The sequence below is a fragment of the Microcaecilia unicolor genome, chromosome 1 (genome assembly GCF_901765095.1).
Source record: "Microcaecilia unicolor chromosome 1, aMicUni1.1, whole genome shotgun sequence".
In the NCBI taxonomy this organism is placed as follows: Eukaryota; Metazoa; Chordata; class Amphibia; order Gymnophiona; family Siphonopidae; genus Microcaecilia; species Microcaecilia unicolor.
Window position 1 is genome coordinate 141,731,687 of NC_044031.1, and position 18,741 is coordinate 141,750,427.

General features: G+C 44.0%; 1 protein-coding gene across 4 annotated transcripts in view; it reads left to right on the forward strand.

Annotated features, from left to right (window-relative positions):
• Window positions 1-6,235, forward strand: part of GLCCI1 (glucocorticoid induced 1) — a 183,147-nt gene extending 176,912 nt beyond the window's left edge. For all 4 annotated transcript variants that reach the window (XM_030200993.1, XM_030200984.1, XM_030201012.1 and 1 more), the window contains exon 8: window positions 3,464-6,235. In XM_030200993.1, the coding sequence (XP_030056853.1) occupies window positions 3,464-3,794 (331 nt within the window). In that variant the 3' untranslated portion in view covers window positions 3,795-6,235. The remainder of the gene's footprint in view (window positions 1-3,463) is intronic.
• The last annotated feature ends 12,506 nt before the right edge of the window (window positions 6,236-18,741 follow it).

Consider the following 18,741-nt stretch of genomic DNA (forward strand, 5'->3'; position numbering starts at 1 on the left):
TCCACCAGGGAAGATCGCGTGACGTGAGTACGGAGAAGTGGTGACAGGGCCGGGGGGAGGGCGATCCCGAACTCGGAGGGCGGGCGGCCAGCCAGCCAGCCAAATCTACCTTCGTACTATAAGATGCACCCCCCATTTTCCTCCCAAATTTTTGGGGAAAAAAGTGCGTCTTATAGTCCGAAAAATACAGTACATCCCCGTGTGCACTGAATCAGTTAGTTAACCAACAGTCTCAACAGATTTTGTTATTACAAATGGTCCCTGGGTGCATTTCTTGTGAGTTCCTTTTCAAGAGTAAGGAAAGCCTCTAATCAACCTTCTCATTAGCAGAGAAAATGCAAAGCTTCCTCCTTTATTATTTGATTTTTTTTCCTCTCTCCCCCCTCATGACTAGCTCCTTGCCCTATTGATTCCGTGATCTTCATAATTCCTCTAGGCTTGCTTTCCAGTTGCTCTCAAACCAAGAGTTCTGCTCAAGTTCTAGCAAAGCACCATGATTCTCATAGTGCCCTATTGGCCTCAACAGAACTGTTTTCTCGAAAAGCTAAAAGTTCTTACTTCCAAGTGCTGATAACAAGAGGGCATCATCTTCATCCAGACTTGAAGCTTATAGCAGTTACAGCCCTGGAAATTGAGCAGTATTTAGTTTTTGCTCTTGGTGTTCTTCAGCCTATCCAGGATATTCTTATAGTTGCTAGAAGATCTGCTGCTAGATGAATGTTTACTTTTAAGTGGATGAAATTTTCAATCTGGTGTTTTACTAATAGCCACAACCCTATCATATGTCATACTACTACTGCTTTACAGGATCTATAACGCTTGTACTGTCTTGGCCTTCAGTCTCCTAGTAAGAGCTGCACCTCAGGTGAGCTATCTGCTTATCATGCTCCAGTGGATAACATTCCAACATCAGAATTTCTCATTCATGAAAGGTCTGCTTCATGTAAAACCTCAATTACAAAAGCCTCCATTTCATGGGACCTAAGTTTTGGTGCTCGCTTTACTTATGACATTTTTCTTCAAACCTTTGGAAGTTTTCTCTTAAGTTTCTAACTTGGAAGTAATACTCCTTGTAGCAAATATTTGAATTTCAAGCATTGATAACATACAAACCTTAAGTGGAATTTCATTTGCAGGTTGTTCTGCAGAAACATACTGTACTCTTCCCTAAACTGATGATACCTTTCACGTTAATAGAGAGTGTGTTACCTACCTTCTGACTGAAGCCCTTCTGACTCAGGATAAAGCCCTCAGTACTCTAGATCAGGGGTTCTCAATCCAGTCCTCAGGACACACCTAGCCAGTCAGGTTTTCAGGATCCCCATAGTGAATATGCATGAGAATAAATTTGCATACAGTGGAGGTAGGGCATGCAAATTTATCTCATGTGTTGACTATGTTGAGTACATCTGTTCTAGACCATATACAGGCTCTTGCCTACTACTTAAAAAGAATTGAATCATTTAGGAAATATGCTCAACTTTTCATCTCATTTGATCCTAATGAACCTATTATACCAGTTGCAAAAAGGACTTTAGAACACTTATTGTATACAGTTCTGCTGTGAGCAGGCAGATGCTCCTCTCGGCTCCAAAGTCAAGTTTCATCGAATTAGAGCTACTGCAGCAAGAGTGGCGCTGTGCCTCACTAGGTATCATCTGCAAAATAAATGGTCCTGCTTTCATATTTTTGCTATACATTGTTTTGATCCAAGCATCAACAAGGGACAGTGCCTTTGGATAAGTGGTGCTAGCCAGTCTGTCTCTATGAGCTAACAACTCTCATAATCAACTATGCAGGCTGATCTAAAGACTACAAAAATGTGAAACTGAGCAGCCCAAAGCTTGGGACTCAATCACTTGTCTACCTGATTCAATCCTGCTCGTTGATGGAAAAAGAATTTTAAAAAAGGAGATAGTAGGGGATGGACTAGCAGGCGTCAACCAAGGGTCAAAATCAGCTGGGAGTTGGAGTATAAATTAAGAGTTTATTTCCAGAGGTTCAGTGCAATAAAAAAACACTTGATACAGAGCCATGCTTCAGCAAATGAATGTCTGCCTCAGGGGCGTTTCTAAAGGTTAGTCTGCCAAAAAATTTGAAATTCTGCAAATCCTTTAAACAGCCATCTACCTTAGTTCCCAGCCCCCTCTCCCTGCATCACACTTACAGCCCCCCTCCTCCCTCCCATGCTCGCCCTCTCTCTCCCTCCAATCATCTTTTTTTAGTCCACCACTCCCGCACTCACTGGTTCTTCACGGGAGGAGCTGCAGAGGCACACATCCGGAGTACCTCATAGGGCAGGAAATAACCCCACTTTTTCCTGCCTGCTGCTGCTGCTCTTGCCAGTACCATATCTTCTTCAAAATGGCCGCCGGGATTTCCTGCAACAGCCTCATGAGATTGCTGCTTGAAGTCTTGGCGGCCATTTTGAAGAAGCGGTGGTACTGGAAGAGCGATAGCAGTGGGTTAGAAAGTGTAGGGTTCTTTTCTGCCCCCAAAGAGGCCACTAGACTACCAGGGAGAGCCCACCAAGACTTGGGGGGGGTGGGGCTGCCAGCCAGCCTTTACCACAGTCCCTATTCCTGCAGTACTGCACTGCATTGTGGGAACAGGGACCGCAGTAAAGATTCTGCACGAAAAAAGTAAATTCTGCGCGACTGCAAAATTGTGCAAATTCTGCACTGCGCAGTTGCACAGAATTCTGGCAGGAGTAATAAGTGTGTAAAAAAAAAAGTAATATGTAAACGATTTATGTGATAAAAACATAAAAATCACAACTAAGAACCGTACATGTCTTGTGGCTACAAAAAACAAATATATCAATAAGCATGTTGCTCATCTGTAATAGATGTTTTCCAGTGACGAGGATTGATAAAACACACAATCCCTCCCACTTCCCTATAGTTGCTTTCATTCTTGATCTATGGAACTAACTATGGAGCTGAGGAGACAGCTGCATACAGTAAGGGCTGCGCATGCTCAGAATGTTCCAATAAAAACTGAGCTTTGGGAGAGTAGTTTTGGTCCTGTGTCATCAGATGATGGTATCCACTTGTGTGCCTTATCAATCCTGCTGTCTTTGGATGGGGAGGGGGGGAGGGAAATACCTGTGGTTTATTGTTCCTGGTTACCAGGCACAATTCTATGGTCTGTGTCCTGTATATGAAAAGACAGATTTGAATGGTTTGGAGAGGGTTACGACAGCAACTCCAGTTGTTGGAATGTGAGGCAGTGCCAGGCAGACTTCTACAGTCTGTGTCCTGAAAATGTTAAAGAAAGACCAGGGTCAAGTATTTTTATACCACATTCATTGTTGGTTTAATCATGAATTGATAATGAGTGTGACTGTTGTGCAGACTGGATGGACCTTTCAGGTCAATATGTGCCATCATCTACTCTGCTAGTATGGTTACATATCTGATTCTTGCCAGTGAATTGGATTTCATTTTTTTCTTTTTCTAAGGTGTCGTCAACCTGTCTCAGCACCACTTTTTTCATGTCCTGACAAAAACAAGGTTAATTTCATCCCTACCGGATCAGCTTTTTGTCCTGTAAAGATCCTGGGACCCTTGCTACCTACTCCTGACCTAATGCTCAAGAACTCTCCAAACTCTAGCCAAAGCACAGCTTTGAGCACTGTGACAGTTGAGCATCTCTCCTCTCAGGTCGCCACCTCATCTCTTTCTGATAACTCAACCAGCACAACAGACTTCATAGAGGCTTCAGTACAACAGGTTTCCTGGCAGCTTCAGACCGAAGAACACTCCTCCACTCAAAACTATATAACAAATTGATTCTGGCAGAGCAGGCCTCTGTCCTGAGACACATGATTGGAACCTAGGTCTCAAAATATCTACATGTGGAGAAGTAACCAGCTTTCTAGAATAATAAAAATGTTACTATTTGCTTAGCGTCTCTCATAACACTGTTTTTGGCAGGGACAGAATTTCTATTCAACATAACACTTGCAACACACATACTCAAAATGCATCATTCAGCAGTTTAAGTGGAAACTATGCATTTCACAGTATGTTTGATCGGGTTAGTATGATGTCTTGTGTTATTTTTTCCAAATTGTACAGTATAAATAAGCTCACTATATAAACAAAAAGCCTGTCTAAATAGAAATTGTCTTGCTGTGATGTGTCCTATGGAGAATACTGTACTTCAGGATAATGTTTACAATTGATCCAGGTGTGTGTTTCTAACTTCTGTAATACAATGCAAAAAAATAAATCTTTGTCCCACAGAACAATGGCCACAACAGTTGCACAGTGCCCACCCCAAGGCGTAGCTTCAGGTACTTCTGTTGAAGTCTAAACTCAGGTAATTTGGAATGTAAATCATATTGGAGTATGAACGTTTACGGCTAAACAGCTAAAGAGGGAACATTACTCTTTTGCCTTTATTTTATGCATTTAACCTTTCCTCATTACATTCCACTTTTTTGGAATTAGAAGTGCATTCAGTTCTGGGCAAGGGCCCTAGACCTACATGAATATGAGGAGAACCAGCAAACCTGTGATGTACAACATCACTTTGTCTTGTGGTTATAAGTAAAGTAACTATTACATATACCTTTAACTGTATGTAAACTGTGGCATTTATAATGTTTCAGGTGTTCCTCAGTTAATGACTGTTATAAGGTGTTACAAATTAAGTTCAGTACTAGGCTGTACATACAGAACATTCCACTTTGTGTAAGGATCTAGAAGATTAAGGATGTGTACGTCTGATTTTAAGAGAATTTGCAGGTATACTGGAGGTTCTTAACCCTTCCCTAGTCCTTCGTGTCTACAGTGGCAGTTAAAGAAATGAATTGTTGCTGTTGAATACAAATTAATGTTTAGTTTCTCTTTTGGGAATGTAACTTTGCCAGTAGAATTATACAGTGATAAGTTTCTGAATAATTGATATAGCACTTAGTTATGTAGTCTATACACTGGCCTTCAAACCAAAATGCAAAAGGCACCACGCAGGGACTTCGGTGAATTTTAAAAAAGCAATAATTATTAAAGCCTCTTTTGATTACCCACAGTGGTTTAAATATGTTTGAAGGGAATATGGAAGCCCTAGTAGCACAGATGAATTTTGCCAGAATGAACTCCCAGAAGCACCAAGTGTAGTATAAAATCAGGAAGTGTTTGTAAACTTAGCATTTTGGTGATTTCTGTGAGTAAAATGGTTTTCAGTTATTTACCAATTTGAAGCAAGATGATCAAAGCAAAATAATTTTTTTTTTAATCAGCTGCATTGCTTTTGACTGTGTATTCTTAAGTAAAGATTATCTCGTTTCAAATTGAGGGTTAGTACTTTGGTTACTAGTACAGTGCACAAACCTTGTCCACTGGTTTTTGTTGGGGGAGGAGGGAGAAACTAATTGACAAAAAAATCAGCCTTTAAACTACTGAAAAAACTGGCTATTGTTGCAGTTTTCCATTTAAAAAAAAAGTGTTCATTTTCTGCTATTACTAGTTGTTAATTTGGGGCAGAAGAAAAAAAAACATGGTTCATTGCAGCCATTTTCACAAATGGAACATTTTTAGAAGAAATAGAAACTTTTTGTAACAGTGATCTAATAAAATACTCCCTGGCCCTGGCTTTGGTGACAGTAATACATGCCATGTTGTAGACTGAGTTTTAAATGAAAAACAAAAATGGTAACACAAGGTGAAGTTTTACCTTAAACTTTAACATTTTTAATCTGAAAGTTTAGCTTTGAGTGGTGACTTCATTGTACATATCTCAATTATATCCAAAAATGAATTGAGTATTACTCTAAAACTATTTTCTGTTACATTGATGTTAGTTTTCTGGAAAAGCTAACTACTGGACTGGATTCTAGGCCAGTAGCTATAAACGTGCTATGATATATATTAAGAGTAAGTGCTAATTTTTTTATTCTCCTGGGAGAAACTAAATATTGTCTGTGCACATTTGTTCTCAGCATATTTGAGTTTTTGAACCAAATGTGGTAAAATGTTAGTGCTATATATAGATTCCCAGCAATTGTTGAATCACAAATGTATCCTACATCCAGATGTAGAAATTTTTGTCAAAAATTTGTTTAAAAGGTTTGTACATAGTTGTACTGTTATTTCTAGCCACTGTACTCAACAGTATTCAAGTTACCACACGATACTGCTTTAAACAAATGTGTGGCTTTTGTTTTGTATTTTTTTCATTATAGCCTTTTGTGTGTCTTATTTAAATAAAATTATTAGAAAAAAGGACAGTTTGATGTCTTTCATTTGGTATGAGTTTCAAAACAAAATCCTATATAATAAAACACACCTCCAACATTCTGAAGCTGACTGCATGGCTGAGGCATTCCTGCTCTCTGTATCCATCTCCTGAATTGACATCACGTACTTCCGGGTTCGTCACAAGCAGAAGTGACCAACCACACGAGGTTTCTCGGCTTCAGAATGTTGGAGGTGCATTCTATTAAATAGGATTGGTCAGTTCCTTGAAGCACAGCCAGAGCTCAGCGTCCTGCACAGTAACGCTCAGACACCAGAGAGAGGGAGGGGGGGGGGGGTATCTCTGTCACACACACACACACTCTGTCACACACTCTCTCTCACAGTCTGTCTTTCTCTCTCTCACTCACACACTCCACGTCTCACACTGTATCACATTCACTCTCTATGTGTCACACTGTCAGTCACACACGCTCTTGGTCTCATATACTCAGTCTCACAAAGAGTCTGTCTCTCTCTCACACACACACTCTCTCGCACACACTGTATCTGTGTGAAACACACTCTCTCTCACACTGTGTCTCACATACGCACTTGTTCACACTCTCATTCTCACACACACACTCTCTCACAGACACTCGCACCCAGACTCTCTCTCTCTCTCTCTCTCTCTCACACATACACACTCGCACATTCACTCTCTCACACACAGTCACTCTCACATACACTCTCTCAAACATACACACTCCGTGGAAAACCTTGCTAGCGCCCGTTTCATTTGTGTCAGAAACGGGCCTTTTTTACTAGTAGAAAATAAAATGACCCTACTTTTGTGGCTTTCCAAAAACATTTCTATATTACAGCTGTTGGAAGCTTTGAGATCCTGCATAGACCACTGCTAGTCAATGATGGTGCTCCACTTGAAATGTGTGAGTATATAATTGAGATGTTTTCTTTTCTCTTACTTTCCATGGAAAGAAACCACTAAAAATGCTTGTCTTCTATGTAAATTGTACCATGTTCAATACGACCTTTTTGAGCGAATAAAATCATGAATACAATTTAAAGCTTGCTAGTTTGTACCACTATAATTTTGCCAAATTAGAAATATTGAAGTGCTTTCTATCTATGTTTACAAGAGAGTAAAAGTTGCAGGTCCCTCAAAGGAAAGATATGGTATAAACATTGGGTTAATTTGATAACAGGGGAAAAATGTTCTGTAACATATGTAATAATTTTGGTTTTATTCCATTCTGGTTGTTGGTTCTCAGCTCCAAAATTATTTTTTGGGGGCCCTTTTACTAAGCTCCATAAAGCTTAGGGGTCAGCGGACACCGTTTGGACCGGAAGCCAGACAGGGCAGATGTGGAGGGAAAGCACTCCTGTCCCACTAGGTCAGTGGTTTTCAACCTGTTATCAATCAGGATATACTTGATGGGAGATGCTCGCACATGTGACACATTTGTATATGTGACCCTCAAAGACCTTTGTCTGATACAATATGGAAGTTCTTTTGAATTAAATATAAACATGCTCTGCATTCACAGAAACACTGTTTTCCCCCAACAATAGGTATAGATCAGAACTAGCACATTTTGTCCATGGAAGTTATCATACCATACCAAAAAAAGAAAATCTTATTCTCATGTCACCTGAGTATTAGCAGACGAACAAAGGAGTGAGGTCCAAAACAACAAAAACTGAAGATAAGTCCTCTGACAAAGTAAAGACCTGAAGTTGGAGAAGCATGACTTGACACAGCCGTGGTTTGACAAGGATGCTTGCATCAGGAGTCTGATGCACTATAACAGTGTCAACAAAACACTCTGGGCTCGATATTCATCCGATGGCAGGCAACACGTGTACAGTCTGCTGCAGGGGTTAAATCCAGATATTCAATGTTGGGCTGAATCCGGCGACCAGCACTGAATATCTGGGTTTATTTTGGCCACTAAAAAGTTAACCAGCTATGATGATATTCAGCAGTAACTGGTTAACCTTTTAGCGGTCAAATATAGGCCCACTATTTAAGTGTCACAACAAGATATTGGGGATCAATATACCATATACAAAATAGAGCTTTTGGCATATATAGTGTAATGTAAAAATGCAGGACCAGCCACATTTATGAATGGCTGTACTTTAAGACAGTAGAAATTGTAGACTTTGGTCGTTATGAGGTCTTTTCCTCCCTATTTTTGAAAAATTGGATTTGGTTCCTGCATTTTTACATTATACTATATATACCATTGTTTATTTTAGATAACCACTATTTAAGTGGCCTATTTTGACTGCTTGGCATAGCTGGTTAGGTGCTGATACGTTTATTAAGTTCCAAAAACTTGCCTTAATATAGAGTCTTACTTTTACATTGTACCGTTCTCTTCCAGTGTCACCCATCTTTCAAACAAGACTGCAAATATTGAATTCCTTGTTGTCAGCAGCAGATGAATCCATTAACTGATGGGTTGTTGAGCAGGGGTGTTGTGGCTGGTGGTGCCCACTTTAAAGGCATATAGGTTCGCCCTTTCCCTGCCTTACCCTTTCCCCCCTCCTACCGGAGTCCCTCTGTTGCTGCCTACCTCTAACTTTCCTTACAGTGTTAAAAAAAAAAAAAAGAGCGCTCTTTTACTGCGTGGCTGTTCTGAGGCTTTCTCCAGAGATTCTGTCTGGTTCAGTGCAGCTTGACCGGAGCTCATTGACTCAGTCTTCTGAGGTGAGAGTGGTGCCCAGCTCCTCCGGGGAGGTCCCGTGGACGCCGTTCCGAATGGGGTAAGGTTTGGTGCGAAGCCGCCATTTTATTGCTATGTTTACGTCCACTCGGGCGATGGCTGCTCCCGTTGTGGTAAGCGCAGATCAGCAGCGGGGCTGTGCAAAACATGCTCCTTAAATGAGCTAGTACGAGCATGCCGAGCGATGATTCTTCCCGCTTGATGGAGCTGGCAACAGGTGCCATTTTGGAAGCGCCGCATTTCTTGACCCTCGCTGTTGCGGAGGAGTCTGAGTGTAGGGGGACGCCTCGTTTAGAGGCTGTCAGAGGAGCTCCAACATCCGTTTCTCCTAATTCGGAGGCGGAGGGTCAGGGTGAGTTTTTCTCCTGAGTTTGTGCTTTTAATGCATAAAGCCTTCATGTTGAAAAGAGCTCTGCCGCAGGTGTCGGACACTGTGTTGCATCCACTCTGTGGTCGGGCTGTGGGGAGTCTTGAGGGATCTGGCATGCCCTCAGGGACAGGTGATCCAGAGGAGGGTGCTTGTTTGCCACTGGATTTGGATGATCCCAGTGGGGTTCGGATTTTCCACCGCAACGAGCTGCCAGCTCTCATTACTGACGCCTTGCAGGCCCTCTCAATTGATGATCCTGCTGAAGGCGAGGCCTCCTCAGTTAATCTTAGGGTGGCGAGTATTAAGAAGCCTACTCGGGCCTTTTCTGTGCATGACTCCATCCAACAGCTTATTTCAGCTCAATGGGCTGACCTCGATGGGCCTTTGAAAGTGGCCAGGGCTATGGGTCAGCTTTACCCTCTGAGGCGCACTTGGCCCCTTTGGGGATGCCTAAAGTGGATGCGTTGGTCACGGCGGCGACTAAAAAGACCACTTTCCCAGTAGAGGGAGGGGTCACTTTGAAAGACATGCAGGACCAGTGGCTAGAATCCACACTGAAGCAGGCCTTTGAAATTTCGGGCCTTGCCTTAAGGGCGTGTATTTGCAGTTCCTATGCAGCCCGGGCATGTCTTTCCTGGTTACAACAGGTGGTGGAGCAGCTCGCGGATGGTGAGAGGTCCCTCTCTGAGGTGGCCCCGCAGATGGAGTCTGCCCTGTCATTTTTCGCTGACGCCCTTTATGATCTGGTCAGAGCTTCAGCTAAACAGATGTCTGTGACTGTTTCTGCCCGCCGCCGCCTTTGCCTATGGCATTGGGCGGCTGGCATGGCCTATAAAGCAAAGGCTGGTGAGGTTACCCGTTTGGGGCCTCCTGTTATTTGGAGAGGAATTGGAAAAGATTGTTAAAGACCTGGGGGACTCTAAGCCCCAGCGGTTACCTGAGGATAGAACGAGGCCTTCTTCCAAGGGTCCTGTGTTTCCCTCCTCTTTCAGACCTTGCTTCCAAGAAGCTTGCAGGTATTGCCCGGGGCGCTCTGCTGGGTTTACTCACCGTGCATGTTTTCAGCAGAGGAACTCCTTTTGCTCGGACAAACTTTCTGCAGGGGCCGGTTCAAGGCCAGGAGTTCAGGGGCGTCCTCCACAATGATGGGACGCCAGTCCACTGCTTGATTCCTGCAGTAGGAGGACGTCTTCCCTCTTTCTAGAGGTGTGGGCCAAGATTACCTCGGATCAGTGGGTTCTGGACCTGATCAGAGAAGGTTACCAACTGGAATTCGGTGCCACGGTGAGAGACGTGTTTGTGGAGTCCCGATGCGGCAGTGCCATAAAACAGGCGGCGGTAGAGGAGACCTTACAAGTCTTGCTGCACCTTGGAGCGGTGATCCCGGTGCCTCCCGCCGAACGCGGCTGCGGCCGCTATGCCATTAATTTTGTCGTGCCTCGAAAAGGCGGGTCTTTCAGACTGATCCTTGACTTATGAAGAGTCAATGAGGCCCTCAGAGTATGGCACTTTTCGCATGGAAACCCTGCGCTCCGTCATTGCAGCGGTACAGCCAGGAGAGTTTCTCACGTCTCTGGACCTAAAAGAAGCGTATTTGCACATTTCTATCTGGCCCCCGCATCAGCGGTTTCTCCGGTTTGCGGTGTTGGGACAACATTTGCAGTTTTGGGCCTTGCCTTTCGGCCTAGCCGCAGCTCCTCATACCTTGTCAGAGGTAATGGTGGTCATAGCTGCCTGTCTCAGGCGAGAGGGTATAAGAGTTCACCCTTATCTCGATGACTGGCTCATCAGAGCGGATTTGGCAACCGAAAGTCGTCTTGCCACAGCCAGAGTGGTTGCAGTCCTGCAGGCACTAGGCTAGGTGGTCAATATACCCAAAAGTCACCTGATGTTATGTCAGACGGGGGCGGGCCCAGGAGCGAAGGAGAGATGTGAAGACTGGAAGAGGCATCAGCTGTGCTGTTCTTGCCCGTGCAGCGCCTTTACAGAGAGGTGAGAGGCGCTGTGCGGGCCCGGTAGGAAGGAGGGGGGGGACCGGTGGAGGGTGGGAACGGAGGCGACGATCTCAAGGGGGCGGCGCACGAGGGCGGAGAATGGCAGGAGGCGGAGCTGGGAAACAGAGGAAGGGAGGGGTGCCGGGGCAGCATTAAAGTTTCTAAAATCTGGGTTTAAAAGTTTTTTTATTTTTATTTTGAATTTGGTTTTGATGCAGGGGGGAAGCGGGGAGCAGTGGCAAACTCGGGCGGGGGCAAGGACGTCCGTGAAGGATGCTCTTGATAAGGGCCTTTGCCCTCTCCCTCTTTTGATTTTATTTTCTTTCCATTTGTTTTTTATGCAGAGGGAAGTGGGGAGCCACGTTTTCTGTTTTTTATTTTGTTTTTCAACATGCCAGCATGGAATTTAAGGTGCAAGGGGAAGCGGGGAGATGACAGCTCAGGCCTTAACGACAGGTCTGAGCTCACGTTAAATTTCAGACGGTAAGTGATTCGTTATAATCGTCGGTATGGTTAGTGCATTGCAAATATTTCACATTTGAATTGGAAGTGACTCGTTTGCATTCCATTTTCCTTAGCTGCTAGCGTCATTGGAAAATGCCCTTTAGTGCATGCGATGGTTCAAAATTTCATCGTTAGAGGGTCGTTAAAGTTTAGTGCATCTGGGCCTAGGTCTAGAATTTTTTCCTCCTCTTGTTGGCTACTGTACCAGCTGCTCCATAAAGTTGTCCTTGATTTTGTCAAGGAATTGTACCTCCCGCGCATGCCCTGATTTACCCAGTCAATATCAGGGTAATTGAAATCACCTATTATTATCTTGTTCCCGTTTATCCTCCCTAATTTCTGATAATATTTCTACATCTGTGTGTTCATCCTGGCCAGGCGGACGGTAGTACACTCCTATCACTATCCTTTTTTCCATTTACACATTTACAATTTCAGTCCCTAGGGATTCCGAGATTTTTTTTTTTGCAGAATTTTCGCTATTTGATTCAAGGCCCTCCTTAATATACAATGTTACCCCTCCACCAATTTGATCCACCCTATCACTACGATATAATTTGTACCCCGGTATGACAGTGTCCCACTGGTTATCCTCATTCCACCAGGTCTCAGAGATGCCTATTATATCTAATTTGTTTTATTTAGTGCAATATATTCTAACTCTCTGATCTTATTTGTACCACAGAAAGGTAGTATATCAAATCCATGTCCCTTTACATACCATCAGCCATAGACCCAGGGACCCAAACACAGATGCAGAGTTCAGTGGTGTGGGCAGGGGCTCACCCAGCTGCAGCAGCACACATGGTCAGTAGGTGGGGATCCTGAAGACCCACCAGCTGAGGAATCCTCTGTGGGACCTGTCCCTCCCCCCCCCCCCCCCCCCCCCCCCCCCCCCACACACACACACTCTGTTTCAAACATTGGGCAGTTGGTGGTGTGCTTCCAGCTACTGCTGTCAACAGCCCTTTGCCCATGCTCAGTTCATGCTTTAAACCTGGGCCAGACTGAGCATGCACAGGGAGCTGTTGCTGGCAGTGGGGCAGAGAAGAAATGCAGGGCCTGTGCCTACCCAGTCCCTCTCCAGGCTCATCCAGAAATTTGGTTCTGGCTATTCTACTGACAGAGCTAGGGATAGCAGGCAGCAACGCATACCCAGATTCACCATGGGCTAGGGAAAGCACAGATGAGGTAGGGGTTTGGAGAAAGATATGGAACAAGGTTTACAAGGCATGGTGGAGAGGGCCAAAACACTGCTTAAGGTAATAAAGGGTTGGTAAAACAGACCGATGTGGCCAGAGAAGATAATGACTTATAATTGGATTTTCTCCAATCACTACAACTGTAAACAATCCTAAAAGAATGAAGTCTGTGCTTGTACATGTTTTAATGAAACTGTACATGCGACCATTTGTCTTGCTCTGCATGTTAATGTGCTTTGCAAAATCAATTCTACACCATGGCCCTGATATGCCCCTTCTGTACACAGTGATATCTGAAACAAAAAACAAAACTGGGGCTATGTAGATCACAATCTTTTATAAAAACATCCCCAGGTGTAAATGGCAGCATTTAAACATCTAGAGCGACCCAGACGTATAATACCATTTTAGAATAGGGGCTATTTACATGTGGGGAAGCTTACTGTGTCAAAGGGGTGTGGGTAGGCCAGGAGGAGGGAGTATCCTGAGTGGGTTTACAATAGACATACATATGCCCCATTCACATCTACATATGTCGCACAGGGCGATGGTATGACGGAACTAGGGTGCACTTGTCAGGGAAAAGGTGATGATTTAAAATAAATAATGTATTTGTCCCCATTTTTTTAAATGTACCCAGCGCTTTCCCACTCATGGCAGGCTCAATGCAGCTTAGGTACTTATTTGTACCTGGGGCAATGGAGGGTTAAGTGACTTGCACAGAGTCACAAGGAGCTGCCTGTGCCTGCAGTGGGAATCAAACCCAGTTCCCCAGGACCAAAGTCCGCCACTCCTCCACTCCACTTTTAAGAACATGGAAACTAAAATGTATGGGGGAGGGGGGCTTCCTTCTAAGAAGTGTGGACCATAATTTTCATGAGGCAGTGATATGTGTGTGACTTCAGTAGGACTAGGCTTAGGGAAGACAGGTGTGTCAGCTGCACTAATTAGCAATCGTATTGGTTTGGTGAGAAAAACATTTTAAGAGAAGGATTATGGGAAGGGGAGAGGTGTTTTCCTAAGGCTAGGTAGATTTCATCCTTGGTACTGGCAATTGTACCAGGGGTTTGGAAGCTGGTTTTCCACAGGAAGTAATTGGAACCTAAGAGAAATTTCCCCAGAGAGAGGCAAAGGTGCTGATGACTGCATAAGGTTCTACAGTGAGTAACTGGAATTGGGAAAAGGGTAGAGTTTGCACAATCGGGAATGGTCACTACAGTGAGCAGGACAGTTCTGAGGGGGCAGGGTAAAAGCAGTATGTAGCACCAGTATGCTTACCAAAACTTAAGTCTTAATAACCACTTTTAAATACTTGTTCTCTTCTTTAAGGGAGGAGAGTGTGAAAGTGGTACGGTATGTAGAGATGATCAGTGCTGAGGCAAGAGCCTTATAATAATAAACTTTATTTCTAACCTGCTAAAACAAATATTTTAAGTGGGGAATAAATTTACATACAAAGTAAAATAAACCAACAAAAAATACATGACACACCACTGGTACAAAACCATTGATTGCTACAACTTTGATATAGAAGACACAATGCAGTAAAATAACACAGTCATCTTAATTTAATGATCCATATGCTTGAACAAAGCAATGGGTTTTTAACTCTTGCTTAAACTGGGCAATATTCTGCACAGAATGAAGTTTCATAGGCAAGCTGTTCCACAATTTAGGGCCTTTAACATAAAACATAGAAGATCTAAATGAATCTGCCTGAATAATTGAACTTCAAGCAGCTGTTTTTGGGGATGATCTCAGAGTGCGCCAAGGTTGATAACATCTTAAGAGTGGAATGGAATGTTGGGGGAAATACAACCATTCCATACTTTAAAAACCAATAATACAATTTTGAACTCAATACAAAACTTTACAGGAAGACAATGTAAAGATTTCAGAATGGGAGTAATAGGATCATAATGTGATCTCCCTATAACCGCTCTGCAATAGAGTTCTGAGCAACCTGTAAAGGTTTCAATGAACCACTCGCAATTCCTAAAAAACAAAAAAAACAGGCCATTGCAGTAGTCCATCAAAGGACAAACCACTGAAGAAATTTTCCCCTGTGACAAAAGATCTAATACTAATCTATTTTAAGTTTAGACAAAAACTTTAAAATCATGTTCTGAACTTGTTTCTTCATTGTATCAAGTTGAACACCCAAACTTGGAGTTTAAGAATGAAAACTTGGGAAACCTGAGTGAGGACTGGATGTATCTGACAATCTGGGCTGGAATAATGTACAGAATAGGCCAGGACCAGAGCCTAAAGTGCATACTAAGTGAAATTAACTAGAGCAGTGGGTAGAAAGGGGAAAAAATTAAATATAAAACCAACAGGGTGTCATCTTAAATAATTTTGGTCTCTCTGCCATATGAGGAAGGACCTTGCAGTAAAAGCTATGCAAAGTGGCCTAGGATGTACTGTTGCTATGTTACGGCCAGGAGGTGGCACGCTAGCTCTAGTGGTGACCGTATTTACACCTGCCCCAAGCCACATCTAAGTACATGCAGTGAGGAACAGCTGTAAGTACAGTTGACTGGCACTCCTCTGAGCTTTCCCTTGACATCACTACTACTACTATTACTACTATTTAGCATTTCTATAGCGCTACAAGGCATACGCAGCGCTGCACAAACACTCTGTCCTGGAATAATCCCCCCCCCCCCTTGGACATCACTCTGCTCTTTCCAGGCATCTTCCCCTGCTGACATGAACTTCATTACCAACAATGACTTCCTCCTCTCCCCCCCCCCCCCCCCCACAGGTTCTTTTGTCATTAGTGGGCAATGACTCGCCATGTGCTAACCCCTGCCTTCAAAGGCCAACCCTCTAAGGGCATAAACACACAGGATTCCCTCCAGCAGACCCTCCTCCATCTCTGATCCATTCCACAGCTTACCAGGTGATCCCTGGTTTCTAGGGGATAGGAATGATGCCCAATCTCTCCCATGATATTTCCCTGGTTGCAAAATGGCCACTCAGACCTCGAGTGGTAATATCACAATAACACAACAGAAGTCTCTGCAACCAGGGAGCTGTCAAGACAGAAGTGAGTGGGCATCTTTCCTGCCCCACTAGAACCCAGGGATAGTCATGGAGGGGGTAAATGTCGGGGGCAGAGATGTAGCCATGGATGGGCCTTGTGGGTATAGGCCCATCCTGGAGTGGCACAGCTGTGATGTGGCTGGCAGGAACAAGATGATGTTGCTGGAAAGAGCGCAGTGTAGGTGAAGGTTGATGTGGAATAATCAAAGGTGACAAATAACCTGGAGTGTGCTCATGTAATGCATGGAAAGCCAGAAGCAAAATTTTAAACTGAAGTTGATACATAATTGGTAGCCGATAAAGGCAGGCTAAAAGAGGACTCATAAGATCAAAATGACAGGTCCGGTCAAGAAAACTGTTGTTTTGTAATGTCTGCAAGTGGCACCCACACTCTCCACATCATCCAGGGGGTTCTCAACTCAATCCTTGAGACACACCTATGAATATGCATGAGAAATTTGCATGCACTACACCCATTGTGGGTATCCTGAAAACCTGTCTGGCAAGGTGTGTCCCAAGGACAGAGTTGAGAACCCCTGCTAACTCGACCACCCTGTTCTGGACTGCTTCCTGCACAACCCCAGCCTCCCTCACTCTCCATGACCTCCCTTCCCTTAAAATAATTAAAAAAAAATATCTAAGTAGTCTAATGCCCCCCCCCCCCCTGAACCAACCCAATATGATCCATAGCTTTGAACATCAGCCCCTTCCCCCAGTATTAAAAAAAATGCTTTGGTGGTCAAGTGGCCCTCTGGCCCACCTCCCCTCCCTCCAGTTGCAAATTCCCTGGTGGTCTATCATGGCTTCTCGCTTCTGCCTCCAGATGCCATCATCTTCAAAACGGCAGTGCATCCTGGGATGCACTGAGCAGGGCCTATCTGTTATACTATCCACCTGCTAGACCACCAGGGTATTTGTGACTGAGGGGAGGGGGTGGGGAACACAACCACCAAGGCATTTTTTTTTGGTACCTGGGCAAGGGAGAGAGGAGGGATCACCAGTGTATTTTATTTGCACCTGGGCAGGGTAGGGAGGGGGCCACTGGACCCCCCCAGGGCATTTTTTTCATGTATCGGGCATTGGGTAGATGAGGACAGGCAAGTATTGCTAGGCAACAGGGATACTTGGGGGGGGGGGGGGGGGGGTTAAGGAGCTGATGTATACCACAGCATGCTTGTATGGTGTTTTTTTTTTATATCAACTTTCCTATCAGTGCCTGAACCCATTACTGCTTTGAGCATGCCACTGTAATTTTTCTTTGTCAGTTGTGCAATAGAGTGAAGACTCTACCATGAACTTTTTAAGCATTGGCCTCTGAACGTTAAAGGTCAGAATGGATTGGTGACTTTAGTCATGTTTTCCCAGAGACTGTCATATATTTATCCTCTGAAATATGAGGGTAGAAATTGGCAAAAAGGTATAAAGGGCAAGTCTATAAACTGGTGCCTAAACATAGGTGGCAATTGTGTGCATAAATTACAGAATAACAGTCTCATATAGCCCAGCATCTTCCAAAAACCGGAATAAGTTATAGAATAAAGCACTTACGTGATTGGTGCCATAGAAGAGATTTGCAAAACTGCAACATAGTCATCTATACACACATTTGCATCTCATTAGTGCCTTGAGCTGCTGAGCAGGATACCTGACGTGACAGCTGGTTCAGGTAGGAAGTGCTGAAGAATTTGCTTGGTGTCTACAATCCAACTCCACTGCCCTAGGCCCAGTTTTCTTCAGTTCCAGGCCACACCTTCACAACTAGTATGTCAGTAGTTGCAGGTTGATGTTCAGGCTTCAACATTTTGAGTCCTTGTTCTCCTAGAATGTTTGTTTTGGTGATCCTGGTAGCTAGGGATGCCCATCTGTAAGAATATGATGGCCTGCTTGTCCTCGTAGAAAGCAAAGTTACTCAGCTGTAGCAGGTGCTCTCCGAGGACAGAAGGCCAAGTATTCTCACATACTGTCCCCACCTTTACCTATTTTACAAGACTAAGGGACTCACGCTTTGGGTGGGAAGGTACCAAGTGCATGCGCAGTGGGACACAGCTGGAATGTTCTCCAATAATCTTGCTAGTCAGTATCTGCATCAAACTCCGTCGGATGACACCCATCTAATTGGCCTGCTGCCTTAGAAAACACCTGCTACAGGTGAGTAACTGCTTTACATGCATAAATTCTAGGCACTTTTGTATAACATACACTCCAGAATCACTAAGCGCATAATTCCAGGTGGTAGCACATTTGGGGTGGGGGTGGAGAGTGGACAGGTTAGGTGCATATCTCTGAGGTACACAAGTAACTTATAGAATACTGTAAGTTATGTGCACTGCAGGAGACACAGGTACCAACAGTTACAACTGCCATTGACTCGGCCTAACTGTTAAATTCTTGTCCAAACATTTGAATGGTCAAGGGGTCTGGCAGTTAACATTTAATAATATAATCACACAATATCTCATTTAAGACATTTTGGGGGGGGGGGGGGGGGGGGGGAAAGCCTCAAGGTGCTCGGCTCAAAACAATCTCCTAAGCAACAGTTTATCCTGTTGACCAATCACTTGGTCTTAAGAGCATCCGCTCCTCATCACGGGCAAAAAAACCTCCCCAATATCAGACCGATATCTGTTGGTATCAACATCCTGGTGTGGGTTGCTGCTAAGTGTTTCACACCTCTTCACATATAAATTT